The 14,650-nt window shown below is 35.3% G+C and overlaps 2 protein-coding genes across 3 annotated transcripts; one reads left to right on the forward strand and one right to left on the reverse strand.

Annotated features, from left to right (window-relative positions):
* Positions 1–2,498: 2,498 nt before the first annotated feature.
* Positions 2,499–10,579, forward strand: LOC102595140 (alpha/beta hydrolase domain-containing protein 17B-like). Of its 2 annotated transcripts, XM_015313296.1 has the most exons (6): positions 2,499–3,023; positions 9,006–9,042; positions 9,159–9,395; positions 9,536–9,583; positions 9,934–10,442; positions 10,482–10,579. In XM_015313296.1, exons 1-5 carry the CDS (start codon positions 2,722–2,724, stop codon positions 10,423–10,425), a joined length of 1,116 nt encoding a protein of 371 aa, XP_015168782.1. In that variant the 5' UTR covers positions 2,499–2,721; the 3' UTR covers positions 10,426–10,442; positions 10,482–10,579. The 2 variants fall into 2 exon arrangements, with proteins under 2 accessions (XP_015168782.1, XP_006357168.1); XM_006357106.2 differs by having other exon boundaries at positions 2,500–3,023; positions 9,934–10,579.
* A 92-nt stretch (positions 10,580–10,671) lies between these two features.
* On the reverse strand, positions 10,672–13,616 carry LOC102595467 (glycerol-3-phosphate dehydrogenase [NAD(+)]). Its single transcript, XM_006357107.2, has 11 exons — positions 13,126–13,616; positions 12,959–13,035; positions 12,791–12,863; positions 12,445–12,662; positions 12,259–12,366; positions 12,085–12,148; positions 11,956–11,993; positions 11,736–11,856; positions 11,602–11,656; positions 11,470–11,518; positions 10,672–11,091 (listed from the first exon to the last, which is right to left on the reverse strand). Exons 1-11 carry the CDS (start codon positions 13,268–13,270, stop codon positions 10,930–10,932), a joined length of 1,110 nt encoding a protein of 369 aa, XP_006357169.1. The 5' UTR covers positions 13,271–13,616; the 3' UTR covers positions 10,672–10,929.
* Between the last annotated feature and the right edge of the window lie 1,034 nt (positions 13,617–14,650).

Below are 14,650 nucleotides of genomic sequence, written 5' to 3' on the forward strand. Positions count from 1 at the left end.
GGTGGAGTAGTAAAAATGGATGATTTTAGGTTATGAAGGTGGAGTTTTTGCTTAGCACAAGCATGCGCTTATGATGACTTCATAACACACATTATGCCATGTACGACTCGTGTGTTTATGAGATACATTTCTACCGAGTTCAGGTGTGTATATGGTCACTACCTAAGTTCGAGTATCTAATTGACATATCATACCACATTAAGGGGAGCCACACATGTGGTTAGCCCTTTCGGATTTGCTGATCAAGAATTTTTTTTTATTGAAAGTTTGTCTTCTTAAACTTCTTGTGGATTTTCCTTTTAATGCATGGGAATTATTATTGTGTATATCTGTCTCGGATATTCTAGTAGCATCCCATAGTTGAATCTGCATGTATGTCTGAAGTTGATTTTTGATGACCATATGCAGATGCTTTGAAGGTAGGAGCTGCTTGTGGACTGCTGTGTTTTTATTATGGTTTCCTTGAGAAATATTTTGATAGACTCCTCATATCTTGGAGAAAACAAAGAGGAATGACATAAGTGTGTCATGGTAACTCTGTTTTTTGACCCCAAAAATAATCCTGGAAGTGGCATCACTGTTGCTCAGTAGACACACATGGACATGAGTTTGTCTTTCTTTTCTTCTGTCTGCACTGTTTGTGCCCCTTTCTTCCCTCTGGTATAAAGTGTGGGTCTTATTTTATCATTTCAAGTGTATTTCATCACCACAGGAAATAAAGATTAACTATCAAGCAGAAACTGGCTGGGTTTTGATGTCTCGTAGGGCCAGAGTTGGAATTTAGTTAACCTTTTGGTATTTACGCATTCATTAGAATTGATTTGAAAACCATGTGCACATTCAGTGTTTAGTTTCCTTTTAATATGATTGAGAGGCCTCAACTGCCCTTGTCTTGGAGTGATTAAGATTGTTAATGGAGTCACATCTTGTTGCAGTATCACAGTGGGGGCTATGGTTCTTCATGTCACCAGTCCGTTGGTCCGACTTGTACATCCTGTTCTCATGTTGTGGACTTGTAGTACTTGGGTGTGTGGTTCTGTGTTATGGACCAAAGAGAGCAGGGCATACCAACAATGTGGGGTGATGTGAGGAAAACAATCATAGATTCTGGGCCAGGTGTTAGCTCTTAGTATATATGAACTGAAATTCCATTGAAACAGTATTTTGTGCAAGTGTCAAGAGAATTCAACTTTTTTGTTGTTGTTAAATCCATCGAGAAACCTATAGTGATAGTAAAAAAACATTAGCTGATTTCTTGTCATCTGTCCAACCATTAGTCGAGATGGATGCAAGATGGTCTAGACAGTACTATTCATAGAAAAAAGAAGACCTGTACTTTTTCCACCTCAATTACTACAAAGCAGGTGGAAAGGTACAATGAATGAGGTTTTCCCTTTCTTCTTTTGATGACAAAGAAAAAGAAAAGTAGATGAATCACCTTTCTCTTTTCAAGTGAGAAAATCACAACAAATGATTAGTAGCAGTTTTTTAGGCAAAGGGGAAGATAAATAGTACCTTCTCTTGTGCCACTTTAACTCAAATCTGCTGTAAATCCGGACATTCTGCTCAAATAATTGCTTAACCCTTTTGTTTTTTTCAAATGAGGTTGGTGACTTGGTTCCTATACATTCGACACATAACCATGTTTTTCTCTTTGTCATTTTACCCATCTTTTTTTTGGAAGAAGTTAAAGGTCTTTAATAATGGAAATCATATCTCCCAAATCTCAGTTAATATAAACATATTATAAGATCAATATGCCAAGATAATTCTGCACTGTTATGACTTGCGATATTATAAGTTTCTTTCTATGGACTAGATGTGCAACCTTTCTTAGCAAATTCATTTTCAGTGGGTTTCTTCATCAAATTACATTTACTTGGGAAATAAGGAGTCGTTAGATACATAAACTATAATCAAAACGTGAAATGAGTTTTGTGCTTAATTTAAAATAAAATTATGATATTGAAAATATCAGTTTTGTAAAACTTCATTCAAAATGCCACCATAGATTTGGGTTAAGAATTGGGGGCTTCGCCCTACCAAACAAAGTTCAATTTTTTTTTTTGTGGTGATAGTGAAAAACTTTTTTTCATATAAGTCACTTTTATTACACTCTACTGCATATAAGATTTTCCCCTCATACGATTCCTTATTCATTTTGAATTTATTTAGATCCTCATTCATTTCAAATTTATTAGATCCCTTTCCACGTTCAAGAATTTCCTTCTTCCATGTTCCACTTGATCTAATATTGCAATTCTTTCTTGTTTTAGCCATTAAAACCTTTTGTAAAGCTTTTATCTTTTTTGTTTCCTAACTCAAATTTACATCTTTAAAGTTACGAAAATATTTACCATCCGAATAATTTCCACTCAATTATAAAACATGATACAAACGAAAGACACAACATAATGCAGAGAGAGAGAGAGAGAGAGAGGGGACCATGAGCGACCAATAAGCACATTCTATTCCACGTTTTCTGTCGGCTTTAGTCGTGTAGTGTAGTCAACAAGAGTAAACAATATCCAGAGTGTAAAGTTCTTTTCTCTTCTAAAAGAGTAAAGGAATTAGGAATGTTCATTGATCCACAATGAATCTTCCCATTCAATAGTAATAGTACTATAATTTTCCCATTTCAACAACTTAATTGCAATACAGTGCTTCTTTTTTTCAAGAAAACCCCAAAAAATCGTTTTTTTTTTCTGTAGCAAGGAGAATATGGGAGGGGTTACTTCATCAATGGCGGCGAAGTTTGCGTTTTTTCCTCCAAACCCACCTTCTTATAAGCTTATTAAAGATGATCTCACGGGTCTTTTGCTGCTTAGCCCTTTTCCTCACCGTGAAAATGTTGAAGTACTTAAGTTGCCCACTCGTAAAGGTACTGAAATTGTTGCCATGTATATTAGGCATCCTATGGCTACCTCCACTTTACTGTATTCCCATGGAAATGCGGCTGACTTGGGTCAGATGTATGAGCTTTTCATTGAATTGAGCATCCACTTGCGGGTCAATCTCTTGGGGTACTTTACTCTTTCTTTTCTCCTTTATCTGTTTGAAAAGTCTTGATTTTTAGCAAGTTAGAGACTTGTATATGTTAGTTTAAGTGTTGAAAGTTTCTAGTTTTAGATATCTTAATTTGCTTGAAATACAATTCTTTTTGAGTGATGGAATGCAATTGGGTTCAAATTGAGCTGAGTGGAATGGGTGATTTTTACAGCTGGTCCTGGCTGGTTTGGTATTTGAGGTTTAGTAGAATATTTGTTATTCTTTGTGTCTGCTGACTGAAGCTTCTAGGAGTTTCTAAATTTCAGATTTTGTGTCATCCTGGCAGCTAACAAACAATTTCTTCATTTAGTACTGTAGAGGGAAACGAGATCTTACCACTTTAATTCTGATATGGAGATTGCTTTATTCCTTAACTATCATTACCTGTTCTGGTATTTGCTTTGCACGGACCTTAATTTTTAGAGGATATACATAATTTCAGGATTTGTAATTTTGTCGTGGCCTGTTTCTGTTTCCTCGTGGCAACAGGATTTAGCTGATAGCAAACAGTATTCAAAATTGTTATCTTACTGTCTTGGTTTGGTCATTGTTTCCTGAGAATTCTTTCAACTTCCAAAGAAATAATTGTGATGATTTAAGCAGTTGACACTCATTTTATGGTTACCTCTTTCCCTCCCTTACCTAGAAGTACCACTGGGTCCAAGTAGCTCCTATGTCAGATGTTACTGGATTGGTGTCATCCCAAATCCTAAATCTTCGTTAACACTAGGCTTTTCAACATTTACTAACTGATTCCATCGTGGTTGATGGTAAAATAGATGGTTAAAGCCAGCTTCAAGGAATTTTCTGATGTAATATTACCTGCGGAATTGAGATGGATTCAATGAGAATAGTGAAGAATTCAAGGAGTTGAAATTAGAAGGTATGTGAATTGTATGTAAACGTGTGAAACCTAAGGGATATGAGAACATCATCTGGAAAGAGTGAAAGGCTTAGAGAACGGGGTGAGGGTGTTAAGGAAAGGGAGGAAAAGGGTAAGCAAGTTCACTTGCCTATTGATTACATTCCTGAAAATAAAGTTGGCAGCACCAGAATAATTTTGGTATCCTCAAAGCATAATGTAAGTTGAGTTGTCATCTCCATAATTGGATTTTATAACTAAATTCAGTTATGAGGAGTTTGGTTTACCAGGATCTGAAGATTCAACAACATTGGAGTATCTAGAGTGATGATTTTGATTCACTATTGGTGGGAAGAGTTACTCTGTACCTCCACTGGTAGGAGGTAGCAGGTATCCGTTAGAATAACCGATGTAGGCACTAGCTTATCCCAAATACCACCCGTCACTAAAATGCGTGATGATTTGGATTCACTATTTTCTCATACAGGCTTTCTCCACCCCAAGAGAATTCCAAAAAAAGCGCAACAGGCTTAATTTTGGTAAAAGAATGATAGCAACACCTTTATTGAGTTTCTTCATGTGGAATGGAGGGATCCAAATTTTAGACTGGTTGATGCCATAGGTTTTAGCTAATGGTTGGCAATGTTTTGCATAAGGGATGCCATCTTGGACTTTGTGAGATAAATGATGTTCAATGAAGATGGATGAAACCCTTTCAGTAGTTTCAACTTTCCAGAGGGTCAACATTTGGATAAATCACGCTCCTTTCACCTTTAGGAAGACACTTCTCCCCCCGCTGGGTGCCCTCCTTACCACTGCAGGAGTCATCAGCAGTTGTAAACTTGTAATTTGTAATAGGGTTATATCTGTATGCCCGGTAACAAATTATGTATCAGTCTTCTGAAATATGACCGCTAGGGGGAGTTAAAGAGAAGATCATTGATCTTAAATGAAAATCCACAAGAAGAGAATAAAATGGTGTTTAAGTAATGATGTTTGCATGATTGTTTTTGTATATAACTTTTAAGGATAAGAAACACAGCACGTGTCTTTGTGGGCCTAGTGACCAGGAAGTTCAAGCACATCAATGTTAAATTTAAGTTTCTACGCATTTTTATGTATGATTTTGTGGACACGTTAAGCTTGAAAGTACTACCAACTGAACCCTTTATAGATCTTTATACTTTGGATCAAAGTTGGGCTCTGATTCTTTCAATGGTTCCCAAATGCTTTTGTAGTATGATATTCAAGCCTTAACAAAATCCATTGTCAAGTATGGTAGTAGGATAAATGTGAGTTCGGAGCCAAAAGGGCAACCTTTTTTTTTTTTTTTTTGCAAAAATTCCAAAAGGGCAACAAAGAAATTAGAAATGGAAGAAAAGCAAAGGGGCAAAGGCGCAGGCCACCCGATACCTTGCCCCAAACGTCGTGACAGTCGTTAAGTTAAAGGAGGAAGGTGTGTGGTCCCACACACCTTGTAAGACACAGGGCTCCCACGCCTTCCTCATATATATAAAGGACTAATCTTTTAATATAGAGATGTTCCATCCTGTAATATATTAGTAATTCTAAGTGTCATTATTCACTTTAATATTTCACTGCTGAAAAAATTAAATAGAAAGCACGGTAAAATTATATGGCTAAATAACAAAATTCGTCGCTAATTCTATATAGCAATGCATTAGGATGGATTATCATAAGATTCTAATAGCTAGTAGTAATTTAGTGATGAATTAGCAACAAGTTCATAACTAATTTTTGTTTGTAGTGTGATTAATGATGTAATTATTCGACAAATGAATTTATCAGTTTTGCTTATTTCTCTTAGGTGCTGTTTTTTTGTTTCCCGCTCGGTGTTTGGTACCCGATTGGAATCCGACTAATTCTGTATTCGCATCGAAAAGTTTCACATTGGGAGGTAAAACGCTCCCTAACAAAGATGACTCTGTATCCAAGAAGATTCGAACACCACTCCACCACAACCCTTGTTGATTCTTAGGTGCTATTAAATTGAGTTCGGAACCAACAAATTTTTTCGAAAATTCTAAAAGGGCAACTAAATTACTTATCAAACCAAAAGGGCAACAAATTTTAACAGCGTTTAAATTAGGATTTCTGCCGCAAGGCGCAGAAACCCATGAGCCAAGGCTCAGCCGCCTTGAGCCTTACAAGGCGCAAGGCTGTCTGCGCTTTGTAGGCGATTTTTTTTTAAATGGTTTTATTTTTTGAGCTGTTATTAATTTTGAAATACCATAGATATGCTACTCCACTAATTAAAAGTTAATATAAATTCAATAAATTATAACTAAATGTACGTATAAAGATTTGTTCTCTAAAAACTGTGTTAAATCTCCTTGAAAATAATATTTTACGTAGAAAGCATTAATTATAAGTGTTTAAAAATTTTACGTAGAAAATTTTTGTTGCCCTTTTGGTTCCGGACTCGAAAATAACTATTAAGCGTACCTTTTCCTTTAATTTATAGTGGCTAGAGGCGAACTCAAGATTTGAAGACTTTGAGCCTTGTAAGTTGTAAGTCTTCTTACACATTTTCACTTTCACTTTCACTTTCACTTTCACGTGAAACTTTCAGTGTTGAATCAAATCAACACTGTAGTTTCACGTGATTTATTTTTACAGTGTTGAATTTGTACAAGTTTCACGCGGTATATGTTTCAACGAAAATAAAAAATAAAATACTTCAATTAGTAGTAAAAAATTATTAGATAAAGTGATAAAAAAATAGTTAAAAAATACTATATTAAAATAACAAACAAACAAAATTTTTAAAAAATTAATTAAAAACTATACATATAAAAATCAAAAACTAAAAGTTTTGAAAAATAAATAAATTAAAAACTAACAAGGCTACTTGCCCCTTGAGCCTTGTAAGTTGTAAGTTGTAAGTCTTCTTACACATTTTCACTTTCACTTTCACGTGAAACTTTCAGTGTTGAATCAAATCAACACTGTAGTTTCGTGTGATTTATTTTTACAGTGTTGAATTTGTACAAGTTTCACGCGGTATATGTTTCATCGAAAATAAAAAATAAAATACTTCAATTAGTAGTAAAAAATTATTAGATAAAGTGATAAATCACGTGAAACTACAGTGTTGATTTGATTCAACACTGAAAGTTTCACGTGAAAGTGAAAGTGAAAATGTGTAAGAAGACTTACAACTTACAAGGCTCAAAATCTTCAAATCCTAAGTTCGCCTCTAGCCACTATAAATTAAAGAAAAATGTACGCTTAATAGTTATTTTCGAGTCCGGAACCAAAAGGGCAACAAAAATTTTATGCGTAAAATTTATAAACACTTATAATTAAAGCTTTCTACGTAAAATATTTTTCATTTTGAAAGAAGTTAATTTTCAAGGAGATTTAACACAGTTTTTAGAGAACAAATCTTTATACATACATTTAGTTATAATTTATTGAATTTGTATTAACTTTTAATTAGTGGAGTAGCATATCTATGGTATTTCGAAATTAATAACAACTCAAAAAATAAAATCACTTTTTTTTTTAAAAAAAAAAATCGCCTGCAAAGCGCAGACAGCCTTGCGCCTTGTAAGGCTCAAGGCGGTTGAGCCTTACGAGGCTAAAAGCTGCTGCACCTTGTAAGGCTCATGGGTTTCTGCGCCTTGCGGCGGAAACCCTAATTTAAACGCTGTTAAAATTTGTTACCCTTTTGATTTGATAAATAATTTAGTTGCCCTTTGGAATTTTCGAAAATTTTTATTGCCCTTTTGGTTCCGGACTCCTATTAAATCTTTATATTTTCAACTAAAATTACCTGTTGGGTGAAAACTGTGACAATTATTTCCAAAGCAAGGGAGCCTGTCTCAAGAAGACTAAAATCTAGATCCATTCTCACACCAGTAATCCTTGATAACTTGATAGATGAAAACCACAAGATTATCATAATTAGTTGAAAAATATAAAAAACTTTGAGGAAGGCGTGGGAGCCCCTGCGCCTTACAAGGCATGTGGGGCCATGCACCTTTCTCTAACTTAACACTGTTACATATTTTGGTGCAAGGCGTGGGGTGGCATGCGCCTTTGCCCCTTTGGTTTTTTTCATTTATTTGTTGCCCTTTAGGAATTTTTGCAAAAAAAAAAAGTTATCCTTTTGGCTCTGGACTCAGATAAATGTATTTTATAGCCATATCAGTTGTAGCTATTTCTCAGACTTCGAAGTTCAAACCGAACTAGACACAGGGTTATCTGCTGCTCCGTAGAGACGATGTTAACACCCAGAAGCAAGCTTGTTAGTGATTCCAATTTTCTGAGAACTATTTCTCTATAGGATACAAAGTAGTTCAGTATGTGCATCAAGGCATTATTCATTAACTGTGTGCTTTAGGGAAAAAGAATATATTGCTTGTTACTGCAGCCTGTTAGCCTTCTATGTGATTGTAATCTGCAGAAATATATGAGTTTATTAATGACATTATCCTTCTATTCATTAGCATAAATATGTTCAATAATCCTCCACTTTGTGATGACATTTTCTTGGTTAGTAGTTTTTAAAACCATGGAACCACTGAATCTGAGGCTTTGTTTAGGAAACTCAGAAACAAGATTAGGTTTGCTGTAATTTAATGTTCTGAACATGGTTAGGAGTTATATGGACTCAAGTTAAAGTAGTTCACCATTACTAGTTGTTTGGCTAAAACAATGAGCTGAACATAGTTTTAACAAGTCTTAGTTTAAAATATCTGGTAAAAAACATTAGGGCTTTGTGTAGGACGTCAAATATATTGGTGTCATAAGTTGGGTACACCATTTACTAACTTGAAATCTTTATTAGATCAGTTTGCTGTCAAATCCCCATAAAGGTCATACCGTCATAGTGGATTGGCCTTAAACTGCTTCCAGTTTGGTACCAGTGAATCTAGAGTGGAACATTTTCCTCATTTTGGAATTTGCATCAGGAAGACAAGACCATCGACTGACTTTATTATTTACCATTGTTAAGTCGGGAAATATCTGCTCCTATTTATTCCATATCACCCGATTTGCATGAAAACTATCTAACAAAACAAACATACGCTAATTGATATTCCTAATACCCCTTAATTTTGTGTAGGTATGACTACTCTGGGTATGGACAGTCAACTGGTAAGGTATGTAGCTTTAAACATCATTTCATATCTTTGCTAAAATCATACCGTATGCTGCGCTTTTCACGTGTAATAGACTTTGACAATATCTTACATGGTCTTGTATTTGCTATTTGCAGCCAAGTGAGCAGAATACCTATGCAGATATTGAAGCTGCATATAAGTGCCTTGAAGAAAACTATGGCACAAAGCAGGAAGATGTTATACTTTATGGCCAATCAGTTGGTAGTGGGCCTACTTTGGATCTTGCAGCTCGTCTACCACGATTAAGATCAGTCATTCTGCACAGTCCCCTTCTTTCAGGTTTACGAGTCATGTATCCTGTCAAGCGCACGTACTGGTTTGACATTTACAAGGTAGGATTCATCTCTTTAGTGTGGTTGTTTCTGCTAGTAGTATTTACAAATGTAAATGTGATTGCATTTGCATTTATGGATGTGAAAGGTTGGGGCCTTTCTACCTCACTAAATGAAATGCTTTCTTGATTGTGTTGCAGAATATTGACAAGATCCCTTCGGTTAATTGTCCCGTGCTCATCATTCATGTAAGTGTGGCATTTACCTTTGACTAAGCTAACACAATTTGTTGAATTGTCCATTTTACCTTGTTCATGAATTATGATATGTTTCGAGATACAATTAGGCTGTGCATTTTATAATTCACAAAGAAACGAAAGATATTGAAGGACCAAAGTTTTCATGTCTAAATTTATATATCCTCTTGAAATCATAGCATGATTGTTGTTTCGATTCTACACAAAAATCAGAGACGCAAGACTAACTAGAAATGGTAGGAACAAAATTAATACTGCATATTTTATGTTTCCCCTTCGAGCATCAGTCATTGCAAACATTCTACGGTGTGTTGAGTCTGTGGTGTTAATTGATATTGCAGGGAACTGCAGATGAAGTAGTTGATTTTTCACATGGCAAGCAACTCTGGGAATTATGCAAGGAGAAGTATGAGCCTTTATGGATCAAGGGAGGGAACCATTGCGACTTGGAGCTCTATCCAGAATATATCAGACACCTAAAGAAGTTTGTAGCAACTATTGAAAGGTCCCAATCACAAAGGATCAGTTCTAGGAAAAGCACAGACCAGCAGTTTGAGCCACCAAGAAAGAGTACAGATGTTTTTGAAGCTTCAAGGAAAAGCAGTGACCGTAGAGAAAAACCGAGACACAGCACAGACAGGCCTGAGAAGTTAAAGAATCATTCCAGTAATGCTATTACAGACAAACTAGAAAAACTAAGGATCTCTTTTGAACAAATGGAGAGATCTCGGAGAAGTGTGGACTGCACTGAAAAATCAAGGAGAAGCATCGATCACCAATTAGAAAGAGCCCGGAAGAGTGTTGATAGAATGGAGAGAATACGAACTGGTTGATAGTTAAAACCAAATTGTAAAATTTATTCAAAGTTTGATGGTGTGGGTAAAGAGTGAAATGAGTTGGTTACTATTTATGGTTTTCAAGATATGCATTTGTTTGTAAAATCCTTTAAAATAATTATCGCTTGAATCAAATAGGTGATGTTATAAATTTACTCTTTTATATTTGTGTTACTAGATAATTCCCTTAGGTGGTTTGGTTAACAAGAGAGGGAAAATTCTACTTGAACAACAGTGATAAAATAAAGTGAGGAAAAATGCATCTCATTTTCCATAACCAAGAGAAATTTGAAAACACAAGGCAATTCAAATGCTATGATTTCTTGGCATCAAATTGCTGATGGCTTATGAGGAGGACACCATCCCCTCCTCAAAATTGTACTATTCATTATAAGGGGGAAAAACAAGAGAAGTAGGGACTGATAAGGAACCAAAATCTGGAGTATCTAGATTTATATATCAACTTCAACTCTCTGCATATCAGTTCAAGTGAGCAGAACTTTACAGCAAGGGCAATCTGGCTGAGTGCTCGGTATATTCAACTATGGCTGAGGGAGCAAGACGGCCACTGCAGATCTCATGAACTGTTGAGAAAAGGGGGAATAATTCTAACCATCCTCGATGACTTAGAACCTCGTAAACCTCCTTTGCTGTAGAGACACCCTTCAAGAAAATTTTGAACATAGCAAAGGTATCAACTTGCTGAAGTAGTAACATAATTGCAGCAGTGGATAAATATCAATTACTCCATTTGTTTTAAAGTAGCTAGTTAAGTATGAAGAATACAATATTCCCTTGCTTATAATTCCATATAACATATATTGGTATATGAGATTTCAGAACATGTACTTGTTCTCAAAGGTGAACCATCAAGAAGGCAGTAAATTCTCTAGTTTTGTGCTAGATATTCTGGCATGTTTCAGTTCCCCCACAGTTGAAAGACATTCTGGATTTATATGCTTTGTACTTTTGTGGAGCATTTGAATGTGTATATGCATTTTCAACACCAGATACAGATAATCAACAATCAGACTTAAGTACCTGCAGTTTTTGGCCTTGCAACATCTCTGCTTCAAGTTCATCAAAAGACCTAAACAGACCAGCAAGATGAAGAATTAGCACACTGTCTTCTTGTCCATATTTAGGAGGAAGAGCTAAGCCAGAGTGAAAAACCTTTTTCCTCCGTTCCTTGCAAAAGCATCAGCACATCTCCTGTTTCTTCCTCCCACTGCATATAAAATCATATATGATTGTTTATTACCATGAGTAAATGGTATACACGAGTAGAATGGAAACTGCCAACTTACAGCAAGTAGTTATCAGATCTGCTACTCCACAACTCTCAAAGAATGTATTATCTTTGACAGAAGGAAACAATAGCTTGGATAAGGCCTTCATCTCTCTCAAGCCAATTCTCATTATTGCAGCCTGTTCGGTCGTTTAGAAACAAAGAAGACACATTAATCAGGGGAACAAATTGCTCCATTTACTTAAAACACAGAGATTCGATATCTTTCTGGCTGTTACCTTAGTGTTATTTCCCATATCGAGGCCGTCCACAAAGCCTGGTATATCACAAATTTAAATTCTATGTTACTCAAAGCTAGAATCAACTAATGATAAGATACAAGACAATAAAAGCACAAGTATATTAACCTGCTGCTAGAGCCACAACATTTTTAAGAGTTCCACAAAGTTCGACTCCTTCCACATCTTGAACCTATTTCCATTAGATTAATTGGATATCTTATCAGAGAATGGTTGATCAGTTTACATGCCAGAAAAGCTTAAAACTAGTAATATGTTCAAATGCAGTTATGCAGCACTCACAGCTGAGACCATAAAGTAAGGAGTATTGAATAGGCGAACCCATTTCTCCGCAATCTCTTTGTTCTCCCTATATCCAACCGTTGCTTCGCTGAACTTCTCAACTGCAATCTGCAATTGAAATTCTCAGCCACATTCATTTTAAGTTGGTTGACACTAACATGTAACAACAAATTTCTCGAAATAAACCTCATTGGCAATGTTGGCTCCCATTAGAACACAACAACTGATCCCAAGAATTTCAGAGATGAGGGTAGAGATCATGCAAGGTCCTTCCTTCTTGACCTCCATTCCTTTAATTAGGGAAATTGCTACAGCATCTTTCCTAATTTTCCCAATTAGCCTCTTGCAAATCCCCTCCATGAATTGATGAGGAGTCACAAACACTAACATGTTAGCATCCTTCACTGCACAATTTCCCCCACTATAAAATGTTAAAAAGGACTTAAAACACTCCACAAACTACATTTTAAGCTCAATTATTAACATCTTGTTAATACTACAAGAACAACAAGAATTGAACAATGTGTAATACCTGCATGTTCAATATCAGGGTCTGCAACAACATTTTTAGGTAATTTTATACCAGGAAGATACTTAACATTCTCCTGTGAAAAAAAAAACACCCAGTTAAAATATTGATCTCCATATTACTACAAGCGTTAGAAAGCATAATTAACAGAAGAGTAAACAGGGCAATTACATTGGTCCGATTGATGACTTCGGAGAGTTTTTCACCGGATGGCAATGTCTCCTCAAAGACCCACATCCTAACTTCATCTAAATTACACCAGAAAATTAAAAACAACATAAATGAACGTTCAATTTAGACGTAGAACGAAGAAAAGGCGAAAAGGGTATAAAAGAAACCGTGGAAAGAATTGATGTTGAGGGTGTTAGAAGCAATGAGCTTGGCTGCAACACTACCCCAATTTCCACTACCAACAACGGTGACTCTTGATTTCTGAAGAACTTCATCTGCAACTGCAACAGGATTGGTATTCGAAGGCGCCATGAAAAGGGTAGTTTCAAGAATGAAATGGGAAATGTGAAGGTGGGTGTAACAGAGAAATGGAATTAATGGAAGAGAGGAATATTTGGAAGGAATGGGTACATAGAAAATGGAAGGTAGAGGTTGATTTTAGGCGGAGAAGGCAGACACGTATCGTTAATAGCAATGCGTGTCATGTTAAAATCCGGCGATCTACTCTATGAAAAAAAACAAACAAACTACCATTTCAGCCAGCCAAAGAGAGACCCCCCACTAAGCTATGTGGGTTGGCTATAAGTCTATCACATTAATCAATCCCTTCAACTTCCTTCTTCTCTTTCTTCCTTAACTCAACCAATTATCCAAACCTACTCCTTTTAGCCCCATACCCTACCAATCCATAGTAATTATCGCCCGCCAAAGAATGTAGTGTAGTAGGTGAGACTATCCTTTCTTAATTTTGAATTTTAAGTTCGAGCTCTGGGTATCCTTAATAGCAATTGTTACCTTAGAATGGGCTTTACTTAAGACGAATTTGGATTAGTCGCACTTTAATGTGAGATACTATACTTTAGAAAAAGAAAAAAAATTCCATAATAATTATCTCGTCCATTTCAATTATTTTTTTGTTACTACAATTTCAATTCAGATATACCTCTTGTATTATATTTAGGTTCTTAATTTTAACAAGGAACGAGACCAATATTTCAAATGATATTTTATTTGGTTTGATTTATCGATTTATCGTGTTCATAAATTGAAAATAGATAAATTGAGTTGATGTATTGAACCAATCGATACACATTCCTATTGAGAATGAATTGAGTGGTTGGGTTTCTTAAAAAAAATTAATAGTTAAAATTGGGATGGGTCACTTGATTTTGAATTTGTCATGGGTTCTGCGGTGCAAATTAAGAGCGAGGTATTTTTAACTTTTTTTCTGTCGTATAATTATGTATAAGGTGTATAACAATGTAAAAATGTGTGTGAACACCTTTTATACACTAATATGCATATTTATGTAAATCTATATTTTTGTATAATAAATGTATAATGTTGTATATAGTATAAATAAATGTATAATGTTATATATAGTGTAAAAATAATTATGAAGGCATAATTTTTTTATGGACTATGTGAATATAATTATTTTTCTTAAATTACTCTTGTCTTTAATAGACAACTCGGTAGATATCACATTAATTAATGTGGAAATTTATACTCCACCAGATCATAATTAATACAAACTTATCTTTTGCCGTTCTTTTTGACTTAACTCAGTTCCTTTACAATCTCCCCCCCCCCCCCCCCCCCCTTTTCACTTTTTCATTTGATTATTATAGACTGATTCAAATAGAGGGAATAATGGATAGACCAAAAAGTAGCACAATATTTTGTCTAATA

This window comes from Solanum tuberosum, unplaced genomic scaffold, assembly GCF_000226075.1.
Source record: "Solanum tuberosum cultivar DM 1-3 516 R44 unplaced genomic scaffold, SolTub_3.0 scf00241, whole genome shotgun sequence".
NCBI lineage: Eukaryota > Viridiplantae > Streptophyta > Magnoliopsida > Solanales > Solanaceae > Solanum > Solanum tuberosum.